The 26,287-nt window shown below is 43.9% G+C and overlaps 1 protein-coding gene across 1 annotated transcript in view; it reads right to left on the reverse strand.

Moving 5' to 3' along the window:
- LOC306916759 (thyrotropin-releasing hormone-degrading ectoenzyme-like) overlaps positions 1 to 25,973 on the reverse strand; it is a gene marked incomplete at its 5' end in the record, with an annotated part of 250,604 nt that extends 224,631 nt beyond the window's left edge. The window contains 3 exons of the mRNA XM_079494774.1: positions 11,285 to 11,526; positions 25,202 to 25,451; positions 25,966 to 25,973. Coding sequence (XP_079350900.1) covers positions 11,285 to 11,526; positions 25,202 to 25,451; positions 25,966 to 25,973 — 500 coding nt within the window. The remainder of the gene's footprint in view (positions 1 to 11,284; positions 11,527 to 25,201; positions 25,452 to 25,965) is intronic.
- Positions 25,974 to 26,287: the final 314 nt, after the last annotated feature.

Genomic DNA, 26,287 nt, shown 5'->3' on the forward strand with positions numbered 1-26,287 from the left:
CGTCTGCCAGAGGATCATCCGACCAACACGCACCATTCTGGCCTTTAATCCCCAGCAAGCTGGTTGGAGACGACCTAGAGGTGCCCCCCGCACCCGCTGGCTGGATGAAATAACCCAAGACCTTAATTATTTTATTGCCATCTACGCTTATAAACGTAGCTAGGCTAATGGGACCTATCTATGCCAGCTACGCGTATAAGCGTAGACAACCGTTTAATCCATATATGAACGCGCCGTCCATCTAACTTTTAGCATTGCTCTTGCTCGTGTGGACCTACTTCTTTACCACCAGCGATGCTATTGACGTAATGAATCCAAAAATCCCCCACTACCCTTGACGTAAATGACGTAATTGTTTTATTCCCTATAATAATATTCGGTCAAAATCGGCATAATGGTGGAAGTTACCGCCAGCATCATGACTGGGTCTCTAATACTACAGGATTGCCATGTCAAAATGAGATAGTGTGTATATCACGGATTAATTAAAAATATGAATAGTGCAGGTAGACACAAGTGTGCAGTGACAGTTAAATCAGTCATGTAGGGCAGGCGATCCACCGTGAGTCGGACTGATGTGAGTGACGCCACGTTAATGACAGATAGCCTGGCAAGTCTGTGGTGTGATCACTGATTGATGAATGAATGCATAAACATATGGATCGAAGGCTGGTGTGTGCTGCTGGGTGGATGGATTGGTTATAGATCCACAGCGTGAAGATCACCTACACAGGTGGTTTCTATCCACCAGGTTGTACACAACTCCAGAGGACGTACAGTAGCATACTGTAGTTTGAAGACCTCACTGTCCATGAAACAGGACAGCTCAGTGGCCTTGTGGTTAGAGTGTCCGCCCTGAGACTGGGAGGTCGGGGTTCAATCCCTGGCCGGGTCACACCAAAGACTCTAAAAATGGGACCCAGTGCCTCCCTGCTCGACACTCGGCATCAAAGGGTTGGATTGGGGGTAAGTCCCTGCGACATACTAGCGTCATGTCCAGGGGGTGTACTTGTACATCAAGCTGCCTCACGCTACAGAAACAGGAGATGGGCTCCTGCCCTATGGGCCTCATGGCTCGGCAAGGCTACTACTACTGTCCATGAAAAGATGTAAACAGCGGCGCCCGCCGGTCCAGACTCCCGAAAATGCTCTCTTATAAGCAATTCGCCAAGGTCTGATCTGCAATTTATCTGAATGACCGTTAAAGCACTTATTTAAATGGCATGGGGGAATGATTAAGCACCTAACCGAGCCTATACCATTGCAAATATAGGCAGGCTATATGCTTGTCAGTCGTCACTCGGAAATAAAATAGGCGTGCATGTCCATTTATGCCAAAATCGAAATGTTATATTATCACAGGGATTATTTATAGGAGTCTGATCTCCCGCTACAGTCCTGTGGTCAAAATAATCTCATACATATGCACTTGCATATGTTTTAAGTAACCCATCCAGGGCGGGAACCCCTCTTGGTGTTTTAAGCATTACGTTATACTTTAGCTATTGAAAAATAGCAGATCTACAAGCTCATAGCGCGGCACCGAGTGCAGGGGGGCAGTCTGAAAGACTGCCCCTAAGCCACTAAGGAAATCGTGACTTCCTGAAAGTTCATATAATGGCCTGTGGTGTCATTGGGTCAGTTTAAAGTCTCATTTCACAAATTATAATATGTTTGTAGTAGTTAATGGTCCCATTTATTTAAAATGTGATGTTAAAAGTAGTAAAGTATTCGGGGGCTCTTGGAGGGGCGTGGTTACATTGGGCTGACTTTTGAGTGACAAGCTTACAGTTCACTCATCGTCTGACGGTATGTTACTTATCCAGTTAGCAACGGGGACTAGTCGCGACCGCAGTTTTCATTTTCATCTTGTTTTTGCCAAATGTAACCCTTCCACAGCGAGTGTATCCTATTTCACAGTGATCTTGGAGGCATAACATGTCGTTTTCGGATGCACAATCAAATGGAACACCGTAAGTATGTAGTTTTGTTGTTAGCTTGATCGGCTATGCTCGGGGACCAGTGTTAGCTTCATAGCTTGTTTTTTTAATGTATTTTTTAACATGACACACCAACGTATATATGGAATGTATTCTAAACACTCGGGCCTGTATATGAAATCTGCCATTTAATGAGCCCAATAATACTGTATGCCTATACACTTTTTACACTCTATGACTATGCTCGGTGATTCATGGCGTTTTGTTACCCCCTTTCGGGGACCCTCACCCTAGCTGAACTTTTCTCTTCTGTGTTAATTTTGGGAACACGTCCCAAATACAGAAAGGTTATAGTCCTACTATAGTTATCCATCACTAAGCACAGCATCGATATAGCATCTTGTTATAGTGTAGCCCCTTTCAGGACTCTTCCTTAACTTTTCTGTATCTGGGACGTCAATAATAAGATTTAGACTCTCGTCTCGTAGATGGTTTATTTTCATAAATTCTGACATAGATTGAAAATGTATCTACGATAGTAACGTCGGGTACATATAGGACGTCATGGTAATAACCAAGGGTCCCTAAAGGGGCGAATGAACATACAAAAAAGACCTTCATCTTTCTGTCTGTCCTGATGAAGGTCTAATCGACCGAAACGTCGACCTAATAAAGGGTAATATTTTGGCAAGTGTCTGACAGTGTGCAGGACCTTTTTTGTTTTTCAAAGATACCCTTTTTAATATGTGATGTTGGTAAAGCGCCCCTCACTTCACACGTGTGATTTTTATTAGACGCAAGGTATTTCTGATCATTTTCATTTGTTTCATTAAACCTAAACCCAAACACCAAACACTGTTTCTTTTGGTTTCGGTAAAAAAACAGGTCATGGGCTTATCTTTTGCTATAGGCTAATTTTGCATGACTAAGTAGCATTAATTTGTGTGACAGCTAACTTGCTGCTTGGGGAAAATACTATTTTGAAATATACCGGTATTCATGTTTCTCGTTATTGGGTCCAATAAGTGCAAAGCAGGGAGAAAGGTACATGAAAAGAGTAGTTGGATGTACATTTGTTATGGTTTAACCTCTAAATAAGTGATGCCGTTTGTATAATCAGAATAATATTTATTTACACAGCATATTCATCTTAACATGACATGTGTACTGGATGTGTACATGAGGTAATAGTCCTCAACAGTCCACAAATACAACTAGAAAAAGTGCCCTTCTGGGCACAGGTCTCCACCAGGAGGATAGGATTGTGTGTGATGTTTGGCAAAATGTTTAGGAGTAATATAAACGTGTGTGTGTGTGTGTGTGTGTGTGTGTGTGTGTGTGTGACGCGACTTGGCCTGTTGTAGCGCCACCATGAGGCTGATTTGAAAACTGTCAAGTGGCATTTCTTCCTCAGCCTAGTAGTGGGAATAGGCATGCACAGTTTCACCGCAATCGGACGCTGCGTTGCGGAGTTGTGGCGATTTGTACAAAACGGGCTACTCCTGAAAACTTTAGAAGCCAATCGTAGCCAATCAGGATGGATAATTATGCAAAATCAAACAAATCACATGATCACATGACTATGGAGAGCATGTGTACCGATTTGCGTGAAATTTGGATAAAATCTGAAGGAGTAATATTAGAAAATGTGTTTTACATATGTCGGCCTCCTGGTGGCGCTATAAAGAGCAGATGTGAAAAATTCCAGGCAAAGGTTTTTACTTGGCCTCTAGGGAGTGTGCATACATGGTTTTACACAGATCGGTGCAGTTATAGGTAAAAACACAAATCGGCCAGTTATAGCACCACCATGAGGCTGAGTTGAAAATATTCAAGTGGCATTTCTTCCTCGACCTAGTGGGAATGTGCGTGCACAATTTCACGGAAATCACACCATGTGTTCATGATTTGCAGCATTTTGTTTGAAACGGAGCACTCCTTCGAACTTTGGAAGCCAATCTTAGCCAATCAGGATGGAGTCTGAAAAATCTGAAAGACCTGTTTCGTTGAATGGCTCTAGAGAGACTGTGTACCAATTTGCGTAATGTTTGGACAAAATCTGTAGGTGTACTGTCAAAACATTTGTTTTGCACAAAGCGGCCTCCTGGTGGCGCTATAACAGGCCAATGTGAAAACTTTGGGGCAGAGGTTCAGCTCTGGCATTCAGGGAGTGTGTGTGCAGAGTATGGCTGCGATCAAGCCAACGGTGCCAGAGATTAGCTGTTCACAGACGGACGGACGGACGGACATACGGACACACGGACACACACACGGACGGACGGACGGAGTGCAAAACATACTCTCTCCCCATGCCTTCGGCCTGGTGGAGACAATAAACTGCACAGAGTTTATTCACACAAAGTGGATTTATTTTCCCAAAGTCTTTACAAAAAGGGGAACCCAAGCTGTGCAATATCACTATTATCGCTATAATACAAGGATGGTATGGAAAACTAGATGCAGTCATGCAGCAGATATAGGCTGTTTTGACTACGGCTAGTTTTAATCATGGTTGAGACTATCTGATGATAAAAGAGAAGCAGCTAAGATATTAATTTGCAATGCAATGCAGTGACTTTGGCGTACACCCATTTTGGGGTGTAAATCGCGTTGATAAACGAGGGCCTGAAACCTTAAAAGAACTGTTTGCAGTTCTTTCTGAGTAGGCAGGATGTTGACACAGCCAATCGTAGATAATTCAAACACAAAACCAACACCCTCCTGTTTCTATGGCGACATGGTGGACACTCGAACGGGGAGCAGGATGTGACATCATCACCCAAATGAACAGAGAAAACGCACAACATCATGAACTGCATAATCATGAACTGTATGTGGAGGCTGGAGACAAAAGACAGCAATATTCTGTAAATCTCTTTCCACTGTTTGAATCAACACACACACACCCACACCCACCCCTAATTAGTATTCAGAACAGCACACAGTGTCACTGAAGGCAAAACTGTTGAGTCAGGAGGTTGTATTACACACAGGAGTGTGTGTTGTGCGGTCGTGGTGCACGTGTGTGTGTGCGTGTGCGTGCGCTCGTGTGTGTGTGTGCATGCGTGTGCGTACAAGAGACAGGGAGACTATGATCTACAGTGTAGCCTAACAGAGAGAACTACGCAGTGTATACCTAGTTTCTGAAGTGTTGTGATTTCAAGACTGTTCCATTTCTTTTCTACATCGATAAACCCATCGGTATAGTCGAGTTTTTCCAAGAGCTTGTGACTATAAAAAGAATAACGTATAGTTAATTATAACTACATTGGATCCATTGGAGCATATGCAGTAGAGTATAGTCTTTTGATTCCCTGAAAACTGTGAAAAGTCACGGGTACATTTTCCTGCTCATTATATTTAGCTGAAATAGAAATTAATCTTTGTTTCAATGCACTTTTTCCAATCATTATGAACGAACAAACGTACGAACAAACGAATTAATCAATCAATCATTCAATCAATCATCAGGTAAATCTAATTTACCACCAGGTATATTAGATGTATTGGCAAAATTCATGAACTGTAAGCCTATACAATAAGCAAATCAAACAAGAACAATTTGTAAAAAATTGAAAATAGCTCAGCTCAACTTAATATTACGAGAAATGTCTTCAAAGTCAACACAAAGAGCCGCTTTCAATGACTGCTATCACAATACAACCAAAGGCACATCCCAGACCTACTAAACAGGCTGCTGGATCAAAGTCTGGGGAAGAGCCTCAGAAGAAATAATTGAAAGTAAAGAGCTAGTTTTCTACTATCCGACCAAACCACATGATAAGCACTGCAACACAGAGAAAGGACGTACAGTGACTTGTAGAATCACTGTAGCAGCTGCACAGGTTAAAGTGACAATTAAATCAGTGTGCCGTGAAAATCAAACAACCGGGATTCTAAAAATAGAACCTCATTGGTGCTCGTCACGGAAAAGATTGAGTCGTTTATGGTCGCGTAGAACAGTGGTTCTCAACCTGTGGTTTGATGTTGGTCCCCAGATGACAGTAAAGTCACAAAGGACCTTTTTTAATCCAAATTAAAAAATACCATTACTGCATTAAAATAAATCAACAATATACTATAAAAACTAGTCAAACATTGGCCAAATTATCAGATAATTGAAGGACGCTTGAACATGGTCAAAATAGCTATATCAACAAGCTCACAACGCTGCGCAACACGAGACATTGTCAGCCTGTCGATCTGCTTTTTTTCCGCAATGTGTATCTGGGAAACCTAGTCAAACTAAATGTAATGCCTCAAATCTTACAATTCCAAATGCTTGTCAAAGTGGTACGGTACGGGGCCATTTGGAACCCACTGAAGGACACTCTGAGACCCACTGGTGTAGCAGAGTGTTTCCAGTGAGCCAACATGCACAATAGAGCGTCGCAGTCCCGCCCCCTACCAGGGCCCAGGAAATGATTCCGCGTTCATTTTCCTCATAGACATTTCAAAAGGTATTTATTTAAAGACCTTTTAAGCCTCGTACAAAGCCAACTCGAGTTGTGACAAATCATAACAAACAAAAAAAATTGGGCCGAAAAATAATTAGAAAGAAGAAAAAAACAACAGGTGTCATCACTTTTTGTTGTTTTTCTTCTTTGTAATTATTTGTTTGGTCCAAAATATTGTGTTTGTTGTCATGATTTGTCACAACTCGAGTTGGCTTCGTACGACGCTTAAAAAGGTATTTAAATAAATACTTTTTGAAATGTCTATGGGAAAAATTGGGATTTATTTCCTGGGCCTGGCGTTCTCTAGCAGCTCCCTGACTCTGTTTGACCAGAATGGAGCCTTCATTAGTAGATTCAGTACCATCGGTAACACCTGTGAAGGAAGTAGGGAAGTGAAGTGGCCCAAGTTCTTTCCAAAATGGCTTGCGTGCAATATAGCCCATTGACCCGTGTTCAAGGGAGGGAAGCCGGGCGTGGAGGGTGTTATTTGTCACTGCACAATTGCACATACAGTACTCTTATTCTATTATGCAGAGCACGGCCATCTTACCATATAAGTTAATGGCAAGGTGCTACCTAGGTGCAACTTCCCATTGGCAGCCCATTCATCCAAACAGAAAAGTCCTTATCTGATTGTATTACACAACGTCAAACTCACCAACATTGCAGCTGTACGGAAAGCTTGAATTATTCTCTTTCTATCACTCAAAGTGTTTGTTTCATAAAAATCCACTGTTGACAAGTGCTGGAGTTTGGAAGTGCTTGTTAGATATCACTCAACTGACCTGCGAACCACCCGTTTTGAATTAGCACATAATGCAAGAGGCAGTGGGACAAAAAAAATTGCGCGAATTTGGCCCAGACCAGCCCCACCACAACCAGCGTGCAGATAGCAGAAACGATACCGCCCGCTCCGTCGAGGCACACGCAAACAAACAAGCCCTAATACCACCACTTGTACAGAACAACATAAATGATACAAACCAACAGACAACTACACAACCCTTTGTTGCTCTCACAAGAATGCTGGCAAAAGGATTCAAGATAGAAGATGGTTTATTTGTCACTCACTGCTACAAGTACAGTGAAATTATCATGATGGCACTGGCAGAATGGCAGCACGCCCGGACTTTTCCTGGTGGCCTGCCGCCTATTGGCCTGCCTGCCTGTCAAAGAAAGGGCCGCGGCCCACCGGGAATAATACCCGGTACGTCCTATGGCCAGTCCATCCCTGGCAGCAGGACATTGCTTTACTGAAAACGAGTGTTTCCAAACTCTGTTGGCAACATGGCCACGGTCTGCAAATGGTCAATACGGGCTGGACTGGGGGCAGCCGCCTGTCAGCAGGGGGTGTTGGGCTGGACTGGGGGCAGCTGCCTGTCATCAGGGGGTGTTGGGCAGGAGGAGGACGTGGAATGGCTGCTCACTGGCAGGTGAGTCAGTAGGATACAACAGCAGGGTCAACACAGCATGTGTGCAGGGGAGAAATGAGTTGACATGACTAAATTGCAAAGAAAGAGTAAACTAAAATGAAAATAACCATGTGTGGATGCACAAATCCCATCCGATCACTCGCAAATAATAAGGTCTGATTTAATAACGGTGTGGACAGTCAGTCCTAAAGATCAGATTGAGAAATGAAAGGATTTGTCTGCAGCCATCATTATATATTCTTATGTGCAATGAACATGTACACGCGCACACACGCACGCACAGAGTTTGGATTTATGAAAATAGTGAAGAAAGACCATTTACCAGCTGCGCACACACACACACACAGTTTGGATTCATGAAAATAGTGAAGAAAGAGCATTTACTGCGCGCGCACACGTACACGCACACAGGCGGCTGTAATGTAGTATTGATTGGTGACATCTCTTCATCTGAACACAGGATTAGTGATGAAGTGATATAAGAGAGAATGGACAGAGAGAGAGAGAGAGAGAGAGAGAGAGAGAGAGAGAGAGAATGAATGAGGGAAGGTAGAGAGAGAGAGAGAGAAAGAAAAGAATGGTAAGAAGGATAGGTAAAGAATGACGACGACAAGCTGAGAAAGAGAGTGAGTGTGTGCGTCAAAAAACACCTGACCGAACCAACCAGCGGACGCTAAAGTGTCCTTGAAGCAACACACTGAATGTGTGGAATGAATTGTGCGTCAATGAAATGCAGATTGTAAAACACTTTGGATAAAAGGCACCACTTAGATAAATACACCATTTACCATTCACCTCACACGACGGGTTGATATGACTACATCAGATTTATTCATTGGATATTTTCAGGGTAATGCAATGTGATGTTAACCCAGTTAACCCATTTCGACCTAGGAATGATTCTACAAATGTCTTCTAAATCCTGGGTTTCTGAAAAACCATGTTTCTATGTCAGTCGTTCTCAAACATTTTCAAGGATCCCCAAGATTATATGTAATTGGCCGCCGACCCCCATCTGAAAATATATCGTTCCAGGGACCCCCCAGAAGCAAAGATTTGAGTTGAAAGAATATATATTCAAAGATTTGCGCCACATTTTCACGATTAAAAAAAAATAGCAGATCTACAAGCTCATAGCGCGGCACTCGGTGCCGTGCTATGAGCTTGTAGATCTTCTATTTTTCAATAGCTAAATTATAACATAATACTTGAAACACCAAAAGGGGTTCCCGCTCAGAATGGCTTAATGAATGGACTGATGTCTGATGCCATCTTAAGCCTGGCTGTTTACCACTTAAAGCCCTCTACGGGGGTATTCAACAGGGGCCCTTGAAACATTGACTTGAAAGCTGTGCACGTGGCTTTCATGTTAAGTGGTCAGATGTTAAGTAGACTGGAACTCACCTATGCTTTCTGTGGCATAATATAATATAATATAATATAGGGAGCTCCCGGCAGGATCCGCCGGGAGGAACTAGGCACAGCTGCAGGACATGAGACTAATTAATTAGAGCGACAGCGAGAGAAAGAGGAGCGTGTGTGTGTGTGTGTGCGTCAATTTAACAAAGGTGCAGACGATCAGAAATCAGCAGAGAGGGACCGGCGTTTGCGCTACTACTGTATGCCGAATTGAAGTGGACTCGGCCCCCCAGACCTTTTTTCTCTCCCTGGAAATAAAAATGTCTGGGTTTCCGAGGCTAGATCTTAGTTAGTTAGTGGTCAGGTTTATTTAAACAATCATTCGATTGTGTTTTCCGGCTTGGATCAATATACTACCAGTAAGACACCTGAGGGTGTCTTACATCCCTGATGTCACATGACGTCACATTATTATATTAACATTAAAATTAGGGTTGAGCACTGATTTCGGGTACTTTTATTGGTACCGAGTACGACCCAATCACGTCAGTACCGACTGGCGACCGCGTACCGAATCACTTAAAAAAAAAAAAACGGCACTACGTTTTGGTACTCTTGAACACATCCTTGGCCAGTCGCATCCGTTACAGTTAGGCTACTGACATTTTAATGACCGTGCAAGTTAGATTACAGAGGATTAAATGTTTATCATGATCCGATCTACTCTCTCATGCACTAGCCTTGTCTGTGTGGTCACTGATCCCCCCCTCCCCCCCCCCCGCTGTGCAGAGCCACAATCCTATTATATCGACAGGCTGAAACGTGCATCAGTCAAGGATCAGACAATTAGGAATTCGTTACTCTTAGACTTCTATTTCAGCAAATACGTTTTTTAACACACGTGCACGCACACCTGCACACACACACACACACACACACACACACAGTACAGTGGAGAGATGAAGAAAAGATGCAGACACAAAATGTAGTGTGTGTGTGTGTGTGTGTGTGTGTGTGTGTGTGTGTGTGTGTGTGTGTCCTCCCTGAGGCTAACACACTATGTTAAACCTGTGGGAGACAGGGGCAGTGTTTTCATCCACTTAAATCTATTTATTGTCTGCCCTGTACACTGTGTATACAAACACACAAGCACGTTTTTGTTAAAAAAAAAAAAAAAAAAAAAGCATTCTCACACGCACAGGCGTGCATGTGTACCTCATCTCTCCATTCATGATGCGTGTGTGTGTGCGTACCTCTTCTCTCCATTCATTGTGTATGTGCGTGTGTTAGGCATGTAACGATTCACTCAACTCACGATACGATTCGTATCACGATATGAGGTTCACGATACGATTTTTCACGATATTAAAAAATATATATATTTTAATGAGAAATTACCGTTTTAATTTCATATAATTTATCTTCCCCCCTGAGATTTTATATTGAACTACATTGCAAAAGAAGTAGCATTACTTTTGACAGTGCAGAAACATAATTGCCTTCCTTGATGAGCATCAATTTCTTTTTGAAAATCGCGATTTTTTATTTCAATGAATCGATTCATATCGTCGGGATTAATATCGATATACGATATATCGTTACATGCCTAGCGTGTGTGCATGCGTACCTCTTCTCTACATTCATTGTGTATGTGCATGCGTACCTCTTCTCTCCATTCATTGTGTATGTGCATGCGTACCTCTTCTCTCCATGCATTGTGTATGTGCGTGCGCACCTCTCCTCTCCATGCATTGTGTATGTGCGTGCGTACCTCTTCTCTCCATGCATTGTGTATGTGCGTGCATACCTCTTCTCTCCATTCATTGTGTATGTGCGTGCGTACCTCTTCTCTCCATTCATTGTGTATGTGCGTGTGTACCTCTCCTCTCCATGCATTGTGTATGTGCGTGCGTACCTCTTCTCTCCATTCATTGTGTATGTGCGTGTGTACCTCTTCTCTCCATGCATTGTGTATGTGCGTGTGTACCTCTTCTCTCCATGCATTGTGTATGTGCGTGCGTACCTGTCCTCTCCATGCATTGTGTATGTGCGTGTGTACCTCTTCTCTCCATTCATTGTGTATGTGCGTGCATACCTCTTCTCTCCATTCATTGTGTATGTGCTCTTGAAGAATCCCAGAAGCTCGTCCTCGATCACCGCCTCGAAGCTGATGTTGACTCGGTACGATCTCATTGGACGCAGCTCCCGTTGCAGGACGATCACGTGCATCTGATTGGGCAGATAAGGGAAGTGGCGCTGGACACGCACAGCCCCGCCCCCTGCTTTGTTGCCGGACCTGCTATTGGTCGAGTCCGAGAAGACGGACACGCGCTCGATCTGCGAGAGAGAGAGAGAGAGAGAAATTATGAATTAACCCATTAAGACCTGAGGCAGATTCTAGCAGTTTTTTTTACATTAAACACTATAGCTAGTTTGACACATCACATCATGCTACATAAATCATGATGACATTTTGAATGTTTTGCCTTCTACAGGTTGTTAATGGTATGGTCACATATTATGCCAATTATGAAAATTGTTCAACATATGCAAGTTAGCATCTGGCAGTTTCTAAATGCTGGGGACCCATACTCAACATTTCTAACATAACACCTTGGTGTACTCAACATGTCCGGGTTCACAATGGGGCTCTATGGGCTGGCAAGTAGACTATAATGGTATTTTTCTTTGCCTTCTTTAATAGGCATTGGAAAGGTCTTAAGTCATTCAATTGTCACGGATGCATGTGGGACGGATGCATGCGTTTTGTCCGACATACCATTGGTCCGATAACGACAACCTATCTCAAACACTCACCCTAACCCTATAACCTCCCACAGGGCAGCACACCTAAACCTAACCTTAACCCTCTCCCAACCCGTAACGCACCCCTCACCAACCTTAATCCGGTCGTTTTAACGCACCCCTCACCAACCTTAATCCGGTCGTTTTAACGCACCCCTCACCAACCTTAATCCGGTTGTTTTAACGCACCCCTCACCAACCTTAATCCGGTCGTTTTAACGCACCCCTCACCAACCTTAATCCAGTCGGACCAATGCTCCTTCGAACCAATGATATGTCGAACCAAAGTATGCCTCCCTTGTGGGACCCCCATGAGGGTCCCAACCCACAGGTTGAGAACCACCGGTAGGCCTATAGAGTAGTGTTTTGGTAGAATGTTATTGAGAAGAGGTCGGCCGCACCAAGTGCAGTACATTGTTGTAATGAACGGCCAGAGAGGACAGCGTGAATGAATGGTCGCTGTGTAGCCTATATTGTGCAGGTGCGTTTGGATAATTGATGGTAGATGATGGTCTCTCTGTTAGCCTACATTGTGAGTCAGTGTACGTGTTCATTCAGCAGAGAGGCAGAGAGAGAGCCAGGCAGGCAGCCATAGCTGAAGTCCTGGGCCCAAGAGTTCAAAATGTTTAATCCCTATATCCGACGGGATCAGATTTGGATTTTGTGTGTTAAGGGTTATTTGATTAAGCAAACTTAGTCGCTGTCAGGTTGGCATCCGCATCCGGTTGGCATCCGCATTATGTCCAAAACTGTTACTTGTCAGGATTTAAATTCTAAGATAGCAAACTCTACAAGCTCAAAATGCATTACATTGTGATGCAATTTGAGCTTGTAGATCTGCTATTTTTGCTACTTGTGATGCTGTGACTCTGGTTTTACACTCTTCACATTTCAAGTGATATGCTTTAAGTGTTATTGAGGGGCCAAGCCCAAAGGGCCTATGGTCCCTTATTGTATTTGTACTGTATGTTTTTTGTTTCTTCTCCTTCTTCCGCCAAATAGTGCAGTTCTGGCTTCACCGTGCAGTCGGTTCTCGCAAAACTTTGCCAAACTATGCCAAACGGTGAAGACGCAAAGCCCACAACCATTGGCCAAAGGGTGGTGCTATAGCACTCAATTGAAAATGCTAACTTTGAACAGGCATAGCTCATAAACCGCTTGACGGTCAGCAATAACACTTCGATACACATATGAGTCTCCTCATGTCGAACAACTCTCGTATTCTGACTTTTGACCTCTGACCTTTAGATCACCCACTATTGTGTTATGAATAATTTCTTCTGTCGGCCCTCCAGGCCAAGTCGTAGTTTTTTACGAAATGCACAATACACATACTGTATGAGTCTCCTCACAAGGAACACATGTGGTATGGGGGACCTATGACCTGTGACCCTTCACCCTTAGATCGCCCACCATTTCGAATTATATGAAAAACAGTTCAAAGCTATATCTACTCCTGGGGATTTGTAATAAAAATGCACAAATTAAAGTTCGACACAAAACTTTGGACCAATATAAAGAAATTGTTGGGCTTTTGTTTTTAAGTTTAAAAATGAAGGTTTTGTGAGCCAATGAAAATTGCAGTCTTCTTCACATGTTTATGAAACGTTACGGTGTGGTAGAGAAGAAACCAAATGGCCAAATAGGGGTGCTATAGCAATTGTTTAAAAATGAAAACAGCCAATTGGAGTAAGACAGATTTCAGTGCTATTTTGCATGACCCTCTACCATAATGTAAAGTTTCATAAGCATTTTTTCACTTATGTACTTCCGATTTTTTGTCCGTATAGGTCCAAAGTTCACGTGCAGACATTTGTGCATTTTGATCAAAGATCCTGGGAGGAGATAGATTTCAACTGTTTTTCTTTTTTTTTTTGTATAATTTTTTCCCCATGATTTTGTAACTTATTTTTCACCCCTGTCAATTATCTAATGTGATCCTGGGCTCTACACACCCTCCGCCAGCCTAGTCCCCATATGGGGGACATGGGGAGAGCAACGGACTTGAACTCATGCTTCCTTCATGCCTGAGTGTCCAAGTTGCTCCTTTACACCTGACAGGGGGGAGTTTCTCTGGTTGGACGTAGCGCGTGGAAGGAACACGTTATTCCAACCAGTTCCTTTCCCCTCCATCGGGCGCCCCGGCTGGCCAGGGGGAGGCAGTTTAGAGACCAGGATTATTGCATGTTTTTTGTGAGGGTACCACCACCTACCCTAGGGGACATGGGGAGAACATGCAAACTCCACACAGAAAGGCCCTTTCGCCAACCCCGCCTCGGGTATGGGCACTGATGACGAAACACACCGCCAGCACCCACAGCGTCCCGAGCGGGAATCTCAAAACTGTTTTTCATACAATTCAAAAAGGCGGGGTGATCTAAAGGTTAGAGGTCAAAAGTAAGAGCACGAAACTTGTTGGGCATGAGGAGACGCATTTGTATATCGAAGTTTCATTGCCGGTGGTCAAACTATAGGGTCACCATTTGGCGTGGCCCTCTACCATGTTGCCGAGTCTCTCTGCAATACTGCTGGGTGACCTAAAGTGGCACTGTTGAGCAGCCTAAAAGGGCCATTCACACTACTGCAGCCAGCCAGATTTTTTTGTATTGCTTGGCCCCGTCTTATGGCAGCATGTAGCTATATTGTGTACAAAAAGCTAACGCACACCAAAGTCCTTGTAGCGGTGCCGGCACACGGGAGAAAACTGTAACTGTAACTTAAGCCTTCATCAGGGATGAAGGCTTAACCGCCGAAACGTTGGATTAATTTTTGTCTTACCTGCTGTCCTAATAAAATATTGGCACTCTGGCTATTTGCGTGTGCGGCCACCCTCTTGTTTTTTCAAGATTTCCTCTGCATGTAGCTACTGTATATATCATTTAGTTTTTGCTATTTAATGATGTTATGTTCCTCACGTTCTGTTTTGTTGAAAGATAGTCAGTCACTGTGTGATGAGCATGAAAATAATTGCCAAACCGTAATAGTGCTTGTTGTGAACTACCCGACACCATGCAAGGATGTTGAGCAAATCATGGCTTAATTGCATTTATATAGCTTTTTTATCTGAATCACTTTACAATGCATTTCATACACACACACACGCACGCGGACGCACACACCTGCTCATCAGGAGCAGTTTACAGGGGTGTCATGCTCAAGGACACTTCGACATATAGCCAGGAGGAGCCGGGGATCAAACCTGGAACCTTCAGATTCCAAGACGGCCGCTCTACCTCCTGAGTCCACTGCCGCCCCTCAGCAGTACGCCAGCCGAGCATACGAGGTCCTCAACTTCTATTTATGAATATAAATCTCCTCAAATTGTCATCGAAAGCACTGTTCACCCCATGCTGTGACAATTAAGACTGTCCTCTGCTGTCAATTGCCGGGTCTCTAGCGCTTGTGGATGGTTATTAATATTATGACCACCCTCTGACAAACCTTCAATTGAATATGTGACAGCCTAGGTCTGCATTATTCATGAAAATCTTAACCCAGTGATTCTCAATTTTAATGATTAGATAGATAGAGATAGAGATAGATAGATAGAAGTGGTATAAGTGGTATAAGTGGTCAGATGGGTAGCCTGCCAAGGCTCTCCATTTTTTTTCAGATGGGCCCTGATCCAGAAAATAATATTGAGAACTACTGTCGTAACCGAAGATGCTTCATGCGACTGAATTGAAGGGAATTTCAGACTTGGCTTTAATCCAGTGTGAATGAGCTGGGGGGGAGGAAAAAACCCCACACAGAGCAAAGGGGGTAATTCGTCACAGTTTGGAGCTTGTGACTAAATCATAAACTCCATTGGATCCATGGGAACGTGTGTTTACCAAACAGTGGGTCAGGACCCATGTTTGGGTCGCTGACCAATGTGTATGGGGTTGCAAGTGAATATCCCCCTTTTGCAGTGCAGGGTGCAACCATAGGGTGCAGCCCAGTGTTGTTTTCGTCGACTAAAACTAAGGCGAAAAATGTTCGTCGACTACCTTTTGCCACTGATGGAAACTAAATGAAAACTAAGCTACGGTGACTAAAACTAAATATATAGACAATTTCGTCAACAAATAAAAACTAGACAAAAATGTTAGGAAGGGACTAGTGGACAAGTGATCCAGTATGTCATTTTACACTTGGTTGCATGCTGAAAATCCTTTTTACTCCTTTAATCCTTTTTTTAAAATAAGAATTGAACGCACAGAATTGTAATGCCAATAGAAAAATCCGCGATATACACTATCTCATTTTGACGGGGCAAGACTATAGTATTGGGACAATCAGTCCTGATGGTGGCGGTAACGTCACCATTGTGCCGATTCTGACCAAATGGAGCGAGTGAGCTATGACCACTTCCGGTTTGCGATCAAAATATCCGGTAGTATCTTTGCTACTGTGCAGCACTATCAGATGTCCGGAATGCTAAGCTATCATCGTATTTTTCATAACTAAGTCAAATTAAGCTCTAATCAAGCCCAAAATAGCGCATTTTACGCAGCGATGCATGCGCGATCACGCGCGTGCGTGCGTGATCGACCGTGCACGCGCGGATTTCGGCCGGTTTTAGGAAGATTACATCGGCCGTTAGCCAAATTAGCCAAAAGATGCTACATTTTGTTATATTAAGCTCCCGATTACAGGGGATTAAACGATTACGTCATTACGTCAGATGGCCATGAGGGATTTATTGATATCAATACGCATAATATGTCAATGGCCATAAGGCGGTTAAGCCCATATATTATGGAGATCCCCGATATTAATGTTGGCCAGCATCTCACCTCAAACCTCAAACCCTTAGCTGACCTGTTCTGACATTCCATATGTTGATCCATCCTTCCTCTTCAATGTATCCCTTTTGACTGTTGCCTGTCCATTTAAATTCTAGACGGACCTGCCCCAAAGTTATTAGTGCAGCTGGCGAAGACTAGATTTCTCAACAGGCCCGAAAACTCTCAAGACACTGCCACCCTTAGATCTCCATATATGGACCTGACCTGTTCTGACATTCCATATGTTGATCTGACCTCATCAAACCCTAGTGTACACTCAAGACACGCTCCATATATAGCCCTATTAGCCGAGTGGTAAGTAAATAAAATCAGCACTTGCACAGGAGACCCCCGTTCAGATCTGGGGTAGAACAGGAAAGATACACAGTAGAGCTTTAAATGAGGTGAAAAGCTGTGTGTGTGTGTGTGTGTGTGTGTGTGTGTGTGTGTGTCCTCCCTGAGGCTAACACACTATGTTAAACCTGTGGGAGACAGGGGCAGTGTTTTCATCCACTTAAATCTATTTATTGTCTGCCCTGTACACCGTGTATACAAACACACATCGCACGCACGCACGCACGCACACGCGTACGCACTTTTTTCTTTTGAGAAAAAAAAAAAAGCACTCTCACTCACACTAAACACATTTGACACTGTGATGCACTTACGTTGCCAAAACGTCAACACTGGCAACAAAAGATCAACACAAATACAACACAGTCACATCTTTTACAAACAACAACTCAGAATCCCCCACACAGTGCCGAGTGCACAGCAGGGGTAGTTCAGGTGTGTGGAATGTCGATAGCTAGCATGGCTGCAAACAATCCGAGAGCAGCCAGGAGTTGGAGGAGAATTCGGAATTGATTTCTCAGTTTTTGTTTGAGTGTCAGCAGCAGGCCAGTGCATTCTGTCTATAGCAGCAGGCCAGTGCATTCTGTCTATGTGGTGATTTGGGACGATGTCAGATTTCCACGTGGTGTCATGTTTCCATCAAGCAGCGATTCATAAGTGTTTGTCTTCCAACATAGCTGCTATTTCCTCAAACTTGTAGAAGGGATCTATGAGCCAAATCCATATACCAGGGTCCAGGGAACTAATTACAGCTCTTAGGATTGTCAATGTATGTGTCATATGTCTATGCATTGTGTATGTTTGTTTTTGTGTATCGACGGCTGCTTGGTACAGAATAGATGTCTTTCTAACTTTACTGACTGACTACGATTTGTTTTTACAATTATGAAAAAGCACTTCTCGATTATTTGATCAATCAAAAACGCAATGGATAGAATAATTAACCGATTCCCCGGACGGTAGGGTTGGGTGACGATACGAATCTATCGTCGATCGCGAATGTACGAGTCCAATCGCCGAATATTTTTATTAGGCGATTTTTCGGGACGATTTTTTTCTTTTGCAAAATCAATTTGGGCCAGCAAAGTAGTAACAGCGGCCGGGTGGAAAACCCCTCCTCCCGTAATGGTATGCTCCCAGTCCCCGCACCACAGCATCGGGGAACACTCTGGCAGCCAGAGTAAAGGCTGGGAGGGACCGAGCCGAGGGAGGCTACTGTACTGTAGCCTACATGTTGTTTATGCTCCGGAGTCCAGACCCATGCAGTTTAATAATATACAGTCACAACAGAATGCACACTGCTGTCTCGTGTCTCATCACAATCCCAATGCGCCACCCGTGAAGTCGGGGGGAAAATAAAAAACAGGCTGCTAGTGTAGGCTCGGGGATCGTTAGCTTAGCGCTTAGTTTAGCTACTGATTCAACCCACTGATTGAACTTCATCTCCGCCTGTAATCTAGGTTATTTTTTTATTGACAACGTGAACGAACCCCGACACCAGCGCTGCAAAAATAGACAGATCTACAAGCTCTCAACGCGTAGCGAACAGCGCTGCAAAAACAGGCAGGACGCGATGCCTTGAGAGCTTGTGGATCAGCAGCAGCAGCCCTCCGACGGTGCGGGGAGGCAAGAGTTCTCCGGGGAGGAGGAGAAGTTACAAGGGCAGGCTACATGTTGCTGCGGCTAACAACACTGTCACCAGCCAGTGGTTGTGATGTTAGCTTGGCTTGCAGCTGCTTGTCCGTTCCAACTTCACTTCATCTCCACCTGTAACTTATTTTTTATTTTGTTACCCTGGCTGCGCAGCTGCGCTGCAAAAATAGACGGATCTACAAGCTCTCAACGCGTAGCGAACGGCGCTGCAAAAGCAGGCAGGACGCGGCGCCTTGAGAGCTTGTAGATCTGGCTTTTTTGCGACCTGTAGTGAGCTGTTCTCACTTTACTTTTATGACACGAATATATCGTCCATCGGCGATTTTTGGACAGACGATGGGCGATTGAAAAACATTGGCATATCGCCCAACCTTACCGGACGGGCAGGGAAAATCTGGGTCGGGAAGTTATTGTCATCACTCACCCAACACCGCTGAAGTGCCCTTGAGCAAGGCACTGAACCACCAACTGCTCCCCCTGGAGCTGCTTGGCCAACAGTATAAGACTGTGGTTGTACTGGTCAGCTCCCAGGTTTTAATGTGTGTGTGTGTCTGTCTGTGTGTTTCTATGTGCAGGGCGTTGCTGAAAATGAGCACCTTACAGCTACTTCCCTGGGTAAATAAAGAATTGAAAAAATATATACTGTATATATATATATATATTTTACCGATTGTCAAATGTAAAAAAATATATATATATGCGCCTTTAGGAGGGCCATTATAATCCACCACTCCTGAATGAAGTGCCTGGAGCTGGGAGTCTGGTGCAACGCACAGGTCCTGGTGAGACGTAGGAGGGGCCCTGACAGGAGTCAACCCACGCGCCAGATTGCTGATCCTCCCAGTCCGGGTAGAGTAGTTCGGGAGCAACGGATTGTGTGGCCACATCTTGCCCTAACTGATCGAGGGTAGCTATTGGGACGTAAGTCGGGACTTGATCACCCCGGCTGGGTCACCTGAGTGAGGGGCATGATGTTGGAAGACCCGAAACCCTGATGACCTTGGGATACGTCCCAGGTGCATCCATGCGATCCATTTTTTAGTTATAGTTATTCTATTTATAGTGACTCATAGGAATAGACTACGTGACAACCAGGTATAGTCTGGCGACGCCCGGAGGGCAGCCGGAATGTAGACGGCCCCCGGGTGGGCACTGCAGTATGGGTTAGCGCCCAGCCTGCATCCTCCGTGAGGAGGAAGCCCAAAAAGCCTCGGTGAGGCCTTTAGGAGGGCCATTATAATCCACCACTCCTGGACCTGTGCGTTGCACCAGACTCTCAGCACCAGTAGCCTCGGTCCCAGGCTTACTTTTCTGCGAAAAGAAGAGCCTGGTCACAACGTAAGGCAAAGAAGCTATCGGCGGACGTATCCTCCGGAACATCCATCAGATGTATTTCCCCCGGATACGATATTTTCCCGACCAATCACAACACTCGTTTCATTCGCGGAGAATGTAAACTGATTTGTAAAGCATCAACGTCATTTCCTTGGGAGATACTTCCGCTAAAATCCTGCAACTTCCGATGATAGTCTTTTCAGCGTAGGTCTTGCCCAGGGTGCAGCACCAGGCACTTCATTAGTGCCTGGTGCTGGGAGTCTGGTGCAACGCACAGGTCCTGGGCCTGGTGAGAGCAGGAGTGGATCTCAGTGAACCACAGTGAAATCCGCATTTGACCCATCTCTTGGAGCGGTGAGCTGCAGCCGTGCCGTGCTCGGGAATCATTTCATTAGTTGATTTCATGAAATGGCCTAAATGTATACAGAGCTGAAGTGGTTAATACATGTTTTGTCATAATAATCCAAATCTATAGAGTAACTAAAGTTGTCAAAAACTTGTAGTGGAGTAAATAGTACAATGTTTGCCTCTGAGATTTAATGGCATAGAAGTAAAAATAGGTCTACTAACACTCCAGTGAAGTAAGAAAAATACATAAAAATTGTACTTATAAGTACAGTACTTGAGTAAATGTACTTTGTTACCCCACTGCGGTTATGTAAGTGCGGAGCTTGTTTTCCCCCCCCCTCCGTTTCCTGTGGTATGAACCCACACAAAGACCTGATGCTGAGGCTGTCATTGGCTGTGATTTAGCACTGGCACAAAATGTTTTGACTGCACTGTAAAGTGCTTTTCATTTATTGCAGGGGTCTTAAACGTTTTTCAGGCAAGGACCCCTTAGCAGAGAGAGAGAGAGATGGAGCAGAGACCCCCCCCAGTACATATCCTTTGAGACACACGTTTGGGCAGTTTGGGGCTTGGCCATCGCCATCCTCTATGAATTGACTTGTTTTGGTGCTATCCCTTTTGGACTAAAAGTGGTTGCACACTGGTTTTTAAGAAAACAGACGGAAAAACGCAGCTAAAATGGTAAATGGTGCATTTATATAGCTTTACATAGATTGTGCATTACATTCACCCATTCATACACCGATTGCGGCGGAAGCCATGCAAGGTACCAACCAGCACATCAGGAGCAATTTGGGGTTCAGTGTCTTGCCCAAGGACACTTTGACATGTAGACAGGAGGAGCCGGGATTCGAACCGCCGACCCATGGATCATTGGACGACCTGCTCTACCTCCTGAGCCACAGTCACCGCCGCCGCTAAAAATCCTAAAGTCCAGTGTGCAGGGACCTTTGGTGTTTGATTCTACTATGTTGCGGTTTTTACATTTATGTCTAATAAACGAATCAATCAATCAATAAATCAATAAATCAATCATTCCTTCTTTACCATTGAAATTGCATTACAGAACGTACACATCGTTACATTTTATGTTATTTTCTTCCCCCCGCCATAGCGCAACATATGGTTACATAAGTATTGTAGTGCAGGTAATTGCAACAACCACCGATTTTGTGGTTTCTATACTGTCTCCCCCTGGTCAGCCTGATGGAGGGGATATAGGAACTGGTTGGAAAAACGTGTTCCTTCCACGTGCCACGTCCTACCGGGGAAACTCCCCCCTGTCAGGTCATAAGAACTACTCACTCCTCATGCATTAAAGGAAGTGTGAGCTCAGTTCAGGGCTCTCCCAGGTTGGCAGAGGGATCACAGCTTAGGCAATTGGCACCGGGTGCAAAATGGATTTCAAAATTGTGGTATAAAACTGTAGAGTTTGTATGAGCTTGTAGATCTGCTATTTTTCAATAGCTAAAGTATAACATAATGCGTAAAACACCAACAGGGGTTCTCGCTCAGAATGGGTTAACTCATTTTGCTCCCCCTCAAACACCCTGGGGACCCCGGTTTGAGAACCCATGTTCCATTCTATACTAATATTAGTTTTGCTCCCTTCCCACTCACTGGCATCTGTGTGGATATACCTTAAAGGAAAACGACCCGATAGGCCAGCACGCCTTGCTATTCATCGCGTACACAGACACACACGCACGCACGCATGCACGCATGCACGCACGCACGCACGCACGCGGCCGCGCGCCAGGCTGAGAGCTAATTTAACTGGGTTTAGGCCAACATGATAAATGTAGCGTTCAAAGGCATTTGACTGACGGGGGCTGAGGCTTCCCTATCCAGCCTTAACCATGCAGTTTGGCTGAAACAGCAACTTTCGGCGGCTAATTAACCTTGTTAAAGAAATATCTCTGCCTGCTTCAGGAGAGAAATAAACTCCATGAAACCACAGGGTGTTTTAAGCTGATACACAGCACGCACACACACACACTCACTCTCTCTCACACACACACACACACACACACACACACTCTCTCACACACACACACTAATTGAATAGACACCTTCTGTCACAAACCACAAGCCAAGGATGCGATGCAGAGTCCTCAGTGTAGTCATGTACTCGGAGCTGAATTTGAACAGCCACATTAAAACATCTACAGAGCCAGCCTGCTGTTAATACCTTCGTTTTTTTTGCCTTTAGTTTATTTATTTTTTTGGGAATGTGTGTCCTTTGCTTAATATTTCATGTAAAGCACATTGAATTGCCTCGCTGTTGAAATGTGCTGCACATAAACTCGCCTTCCCTATACCAGAGATGGCACGTAGCAGCTGGGTGCGTAGCGTCCCAGTAATTCCGAACTTTACTATCAGTGGGGCACCGGCCGGTTGCCTTAATAGTGGGAGATTTATAGATTTTGGGGCATAAATAATTAGAAGCTTTTTTTTCTATCAAGAATTGATCAATGTCACCATGGTCCACATACTGTACACTGTACAACATTTTTTTTTTTTTTTTTCTCATTTTTTTTTCAAAAGGGCATATTGCACATTGCAAGGGCAGGTGGTGCTCTAGCACCCCTAGTGTCTATCTGTGCACGCTGTCTCCTGTGTTGTTGAGCAAAACACCAAACTCCTATGCAGGTTGGTGCCTTACCGTGACTCGTGAGCTTGTATATATATATATCTGCTATTTTTGGTAAATGTTCCCCCACAATAAGGATGCTGCGGTGAAAGTGGTATTTTAAGAGACACATAATACCATTCACAATCATTTTACCCATAGACATTATATACGTAGACGCCATTTCCGGCTCTGAGGCGCGTGTCACCATTGAAGGCACAATTTTCCCGACATTCCTTGCAAAGCATTAGCGGAAGCAAAGCGGAAGCTTGTCAAGCTTCCTCGTGCGTAACATAAGTCCCGGAAAAGACGCGCTGTGATTGGCCAGTAGTCACTTGAGTGACAGCGAGAGACATGGAGGCGTCACATGAGTGACGTCACTTGGGCAGCGACGCAGTCGCCTTCAGCAAAGCTGCGGAGAACTGTTGCTTTGTGTTCACTCTTTAATGTTTTCTGTTAGTAATCTAATCCCCCCTGGCTCTGATGTTGTATTGTTAATAACTTTGTTGTTTGTGTTTGTTTGTTTGTCTTGTTTTGTATTGTAATGTATATTGTCATGACTGTTATAAAGGAAAAAAAAGCCTTCAGCACTGCACTTCCGCCTTCATTGGGATACACGTCGCTCCAATGAACTGCAGCGGCAAATGAGGCATCTATTTCTTATAATATCTATGATTTTACCCACCACAATGTTTCCCTCTCCCCCCTGATCTGTTGATGGCTTTTTATGTTTCAATTTATTATTCTACTCCTTTATATGTTTCCTATTTGAAAGGGTACTTTAAACCCATGCCCTAAATATTTTGAGTAATTTGCCCGAAAGTGACAGCAAAATTCAGAAAGATTGCTGCCATTTGTTTCAAAAGCTTTATACCAGTTACCCATGAAACTTTCCAACAGCAAATGAAAGATTAAATGGTTTTGTAAAACAGTTTATCCATGTTGTAATGTGACATAGCTCCGTTTACACAATGTTGTACCCCCTCCGACTGTACTTCCCCCGTTTAGTTTTCTAAAATTGTTATCGTTATTATGCTTTTGGCACATTGCTTTGGCAATGTAAGCCTGTGTTTTCTCATGCCAACACAGCTCATTTGAATCGAATTGTCTCCATTTCAGCTTTCCTACTCTCTCATACGTTGTCTCCTTCTCGGATGTCCTGTCTTTCTCTCCTACACACCTACTTCTCAGCTGTCCTACTGTCTGTCACTCCTACACTGTCTCCCTCTCAGCTTTCCTAAAGTTCTTTCTCCTACACTGTCTCCCTCTCAGCTTTCCTACCGTCTGTCTCTCCTACACTGTCTCCCTCTCAACTTTCCTACCATCTGTCTCTCCTACACTGTCGTCTTCTTCTCAGCTTTCCTATCGTTTGTCTCTCCTACGCTGTCTCCTGTGTTGTCGAGCAAAACACCAAACTCCTATGCAGGTTGGTGCCTTGCCGTGACTCGTGAGCTTGTATATATATCTGCTATTTTTGGTAAATGTTCCCCCACAATAAGGATGCTGCAAAAATAAAATAAAAATGTGATGGCATCGTGACTACGAGCTGTGCGGCCTCTCTCCTTCCTCCACCACAATCGTGACAAAAATGTAAAAAGAACCACCACTCATCCGCTGAAAAAAACTTAAGTGAGGTGCTGGAGCCACAAAGGGAACATGAGAAAAATAAAGGGAAGCTCCGCACACTCAGATCTGCGCACAAACAATGTATTTACCAATGTGCCCGCCGGCACCACAATCAATGTATTTACCAATGTGCCCGCCGGCACCACAATCGTGAAATACAGACGTATGGAGATGGGATCCAGTGGCGTAAAGTAAATGTTTTGTTATTATTTACTTTTGTAGTATTTCCAAGTTATATGTTTACTTCAACTTCACATTTAGATTATTATTACAAAACATATACATTAACCACTTTAGCCCGATATATAGGCTACATTTCAACCATTTGAAAATAGCCAATCTGAGCTTGTAGATCTGCTATCTTCTGTTAGTAACAGGATCGAGTAACATTGCAGTATTAATACTCTTACTTAAGTAAAAACAATAATTAAGTACTCCCCCCCCCCCCCCCCCCCCCCACCACAGATAAGAGACGGAATCTCTCCCTCACCTCCAGCCTGTAGGCGTGCAGCACGATGTACTTGGTGGCGTTGACACAGTCCAGCTGGATGCTGACCTCTCCGGAGAAGGTGAAGTTGTCCATGTAGACGCCCAGCCTCAGGTCGTAGTGTCTGGGCTTCACGGTGCCCGGCAGCCTGGACGAGGACCTCCACGCCTCGTCTCCTCCTCGGTCTCCTCCTCCTCCTTTGTCTCCTCCTCTCTCCCCGATCCGCTCCTCACGACTCCCGTTGGACCTCCCGCTAATAATAGGGCAGTTGTGGGAAGAAAGTGTTTTACTTACTGTAGGTGAAAGTGTAGTGATGCCGCAATGTTGAAATACTCTGTTATGAGTAAAAGTCCGGAATTCAAAATTTCCTTGAGAAAAAGGTATTGGTGTCAAAATATACTATACAAAAGTAAAAGTGCTCAGTATGCAGAATGTCCCGTTTCAGAAGTTTTCAAAAGCCTAAAATGTATTGGAATCTTTTGAAAATAGCGGCTGTTCAAGCTCACAATGCGTCGCACCGCAACGCTATTTGCAAATGGCCAAAATGTACAGTATATAAAGCTGAAGTGGTTAATGTATGTTTTGTAATAATAATCAAAATCTACAAACTAACTAAAGTGTTCAAATAATTAGTGGAGTAAAAAAGTAAAGTATTTCCCTCTGAGATGTAGTGTAGTAAGTAAAAATACTCCAATTACCTCAAAGTATACTTAAGTACGTACTTTGCACCACTGCTAATAGGGCAAAAGAATTGTCGACTTGAATACAAAGTCATCGGATTTTCATGTGGCGAGAGTATAGCCCAGGGGTGCCCACACTTTTTGACTTGAGAGGTACTTTCAAAATGACCAGCTCGGCAAGATCTACCCACCAAATCAATTATTATACCATTGCTGAAAATAGTTTAAATGTGTACCTGAGGGGGCTTCGGAATAGTAGAGTTCGTGTTACATTCTGTACAGTATAAGACAAATGCACTTGGAATGGGAAATAGAGGGGGAGAAATGTTTTTTTTTTTTTTTTTTAATCGTTTTTTTTCTTCAATATATTTAAATGAAATACTCTTTAGGGGCATGTCATGTGATCTAC

This window comes from Electrona antarctica, assembly GCF_951216825.1.
Source record: "Electrona antarctica genome assembly, chromosome: 23".
NCBI classification, from domain to species: domain Eukaryota; kingdom Metazoa; phylum Chordata; class Actinopteri; order Myctophiformes; family Myctophidae; genus Electrona; species Electrona antarctica.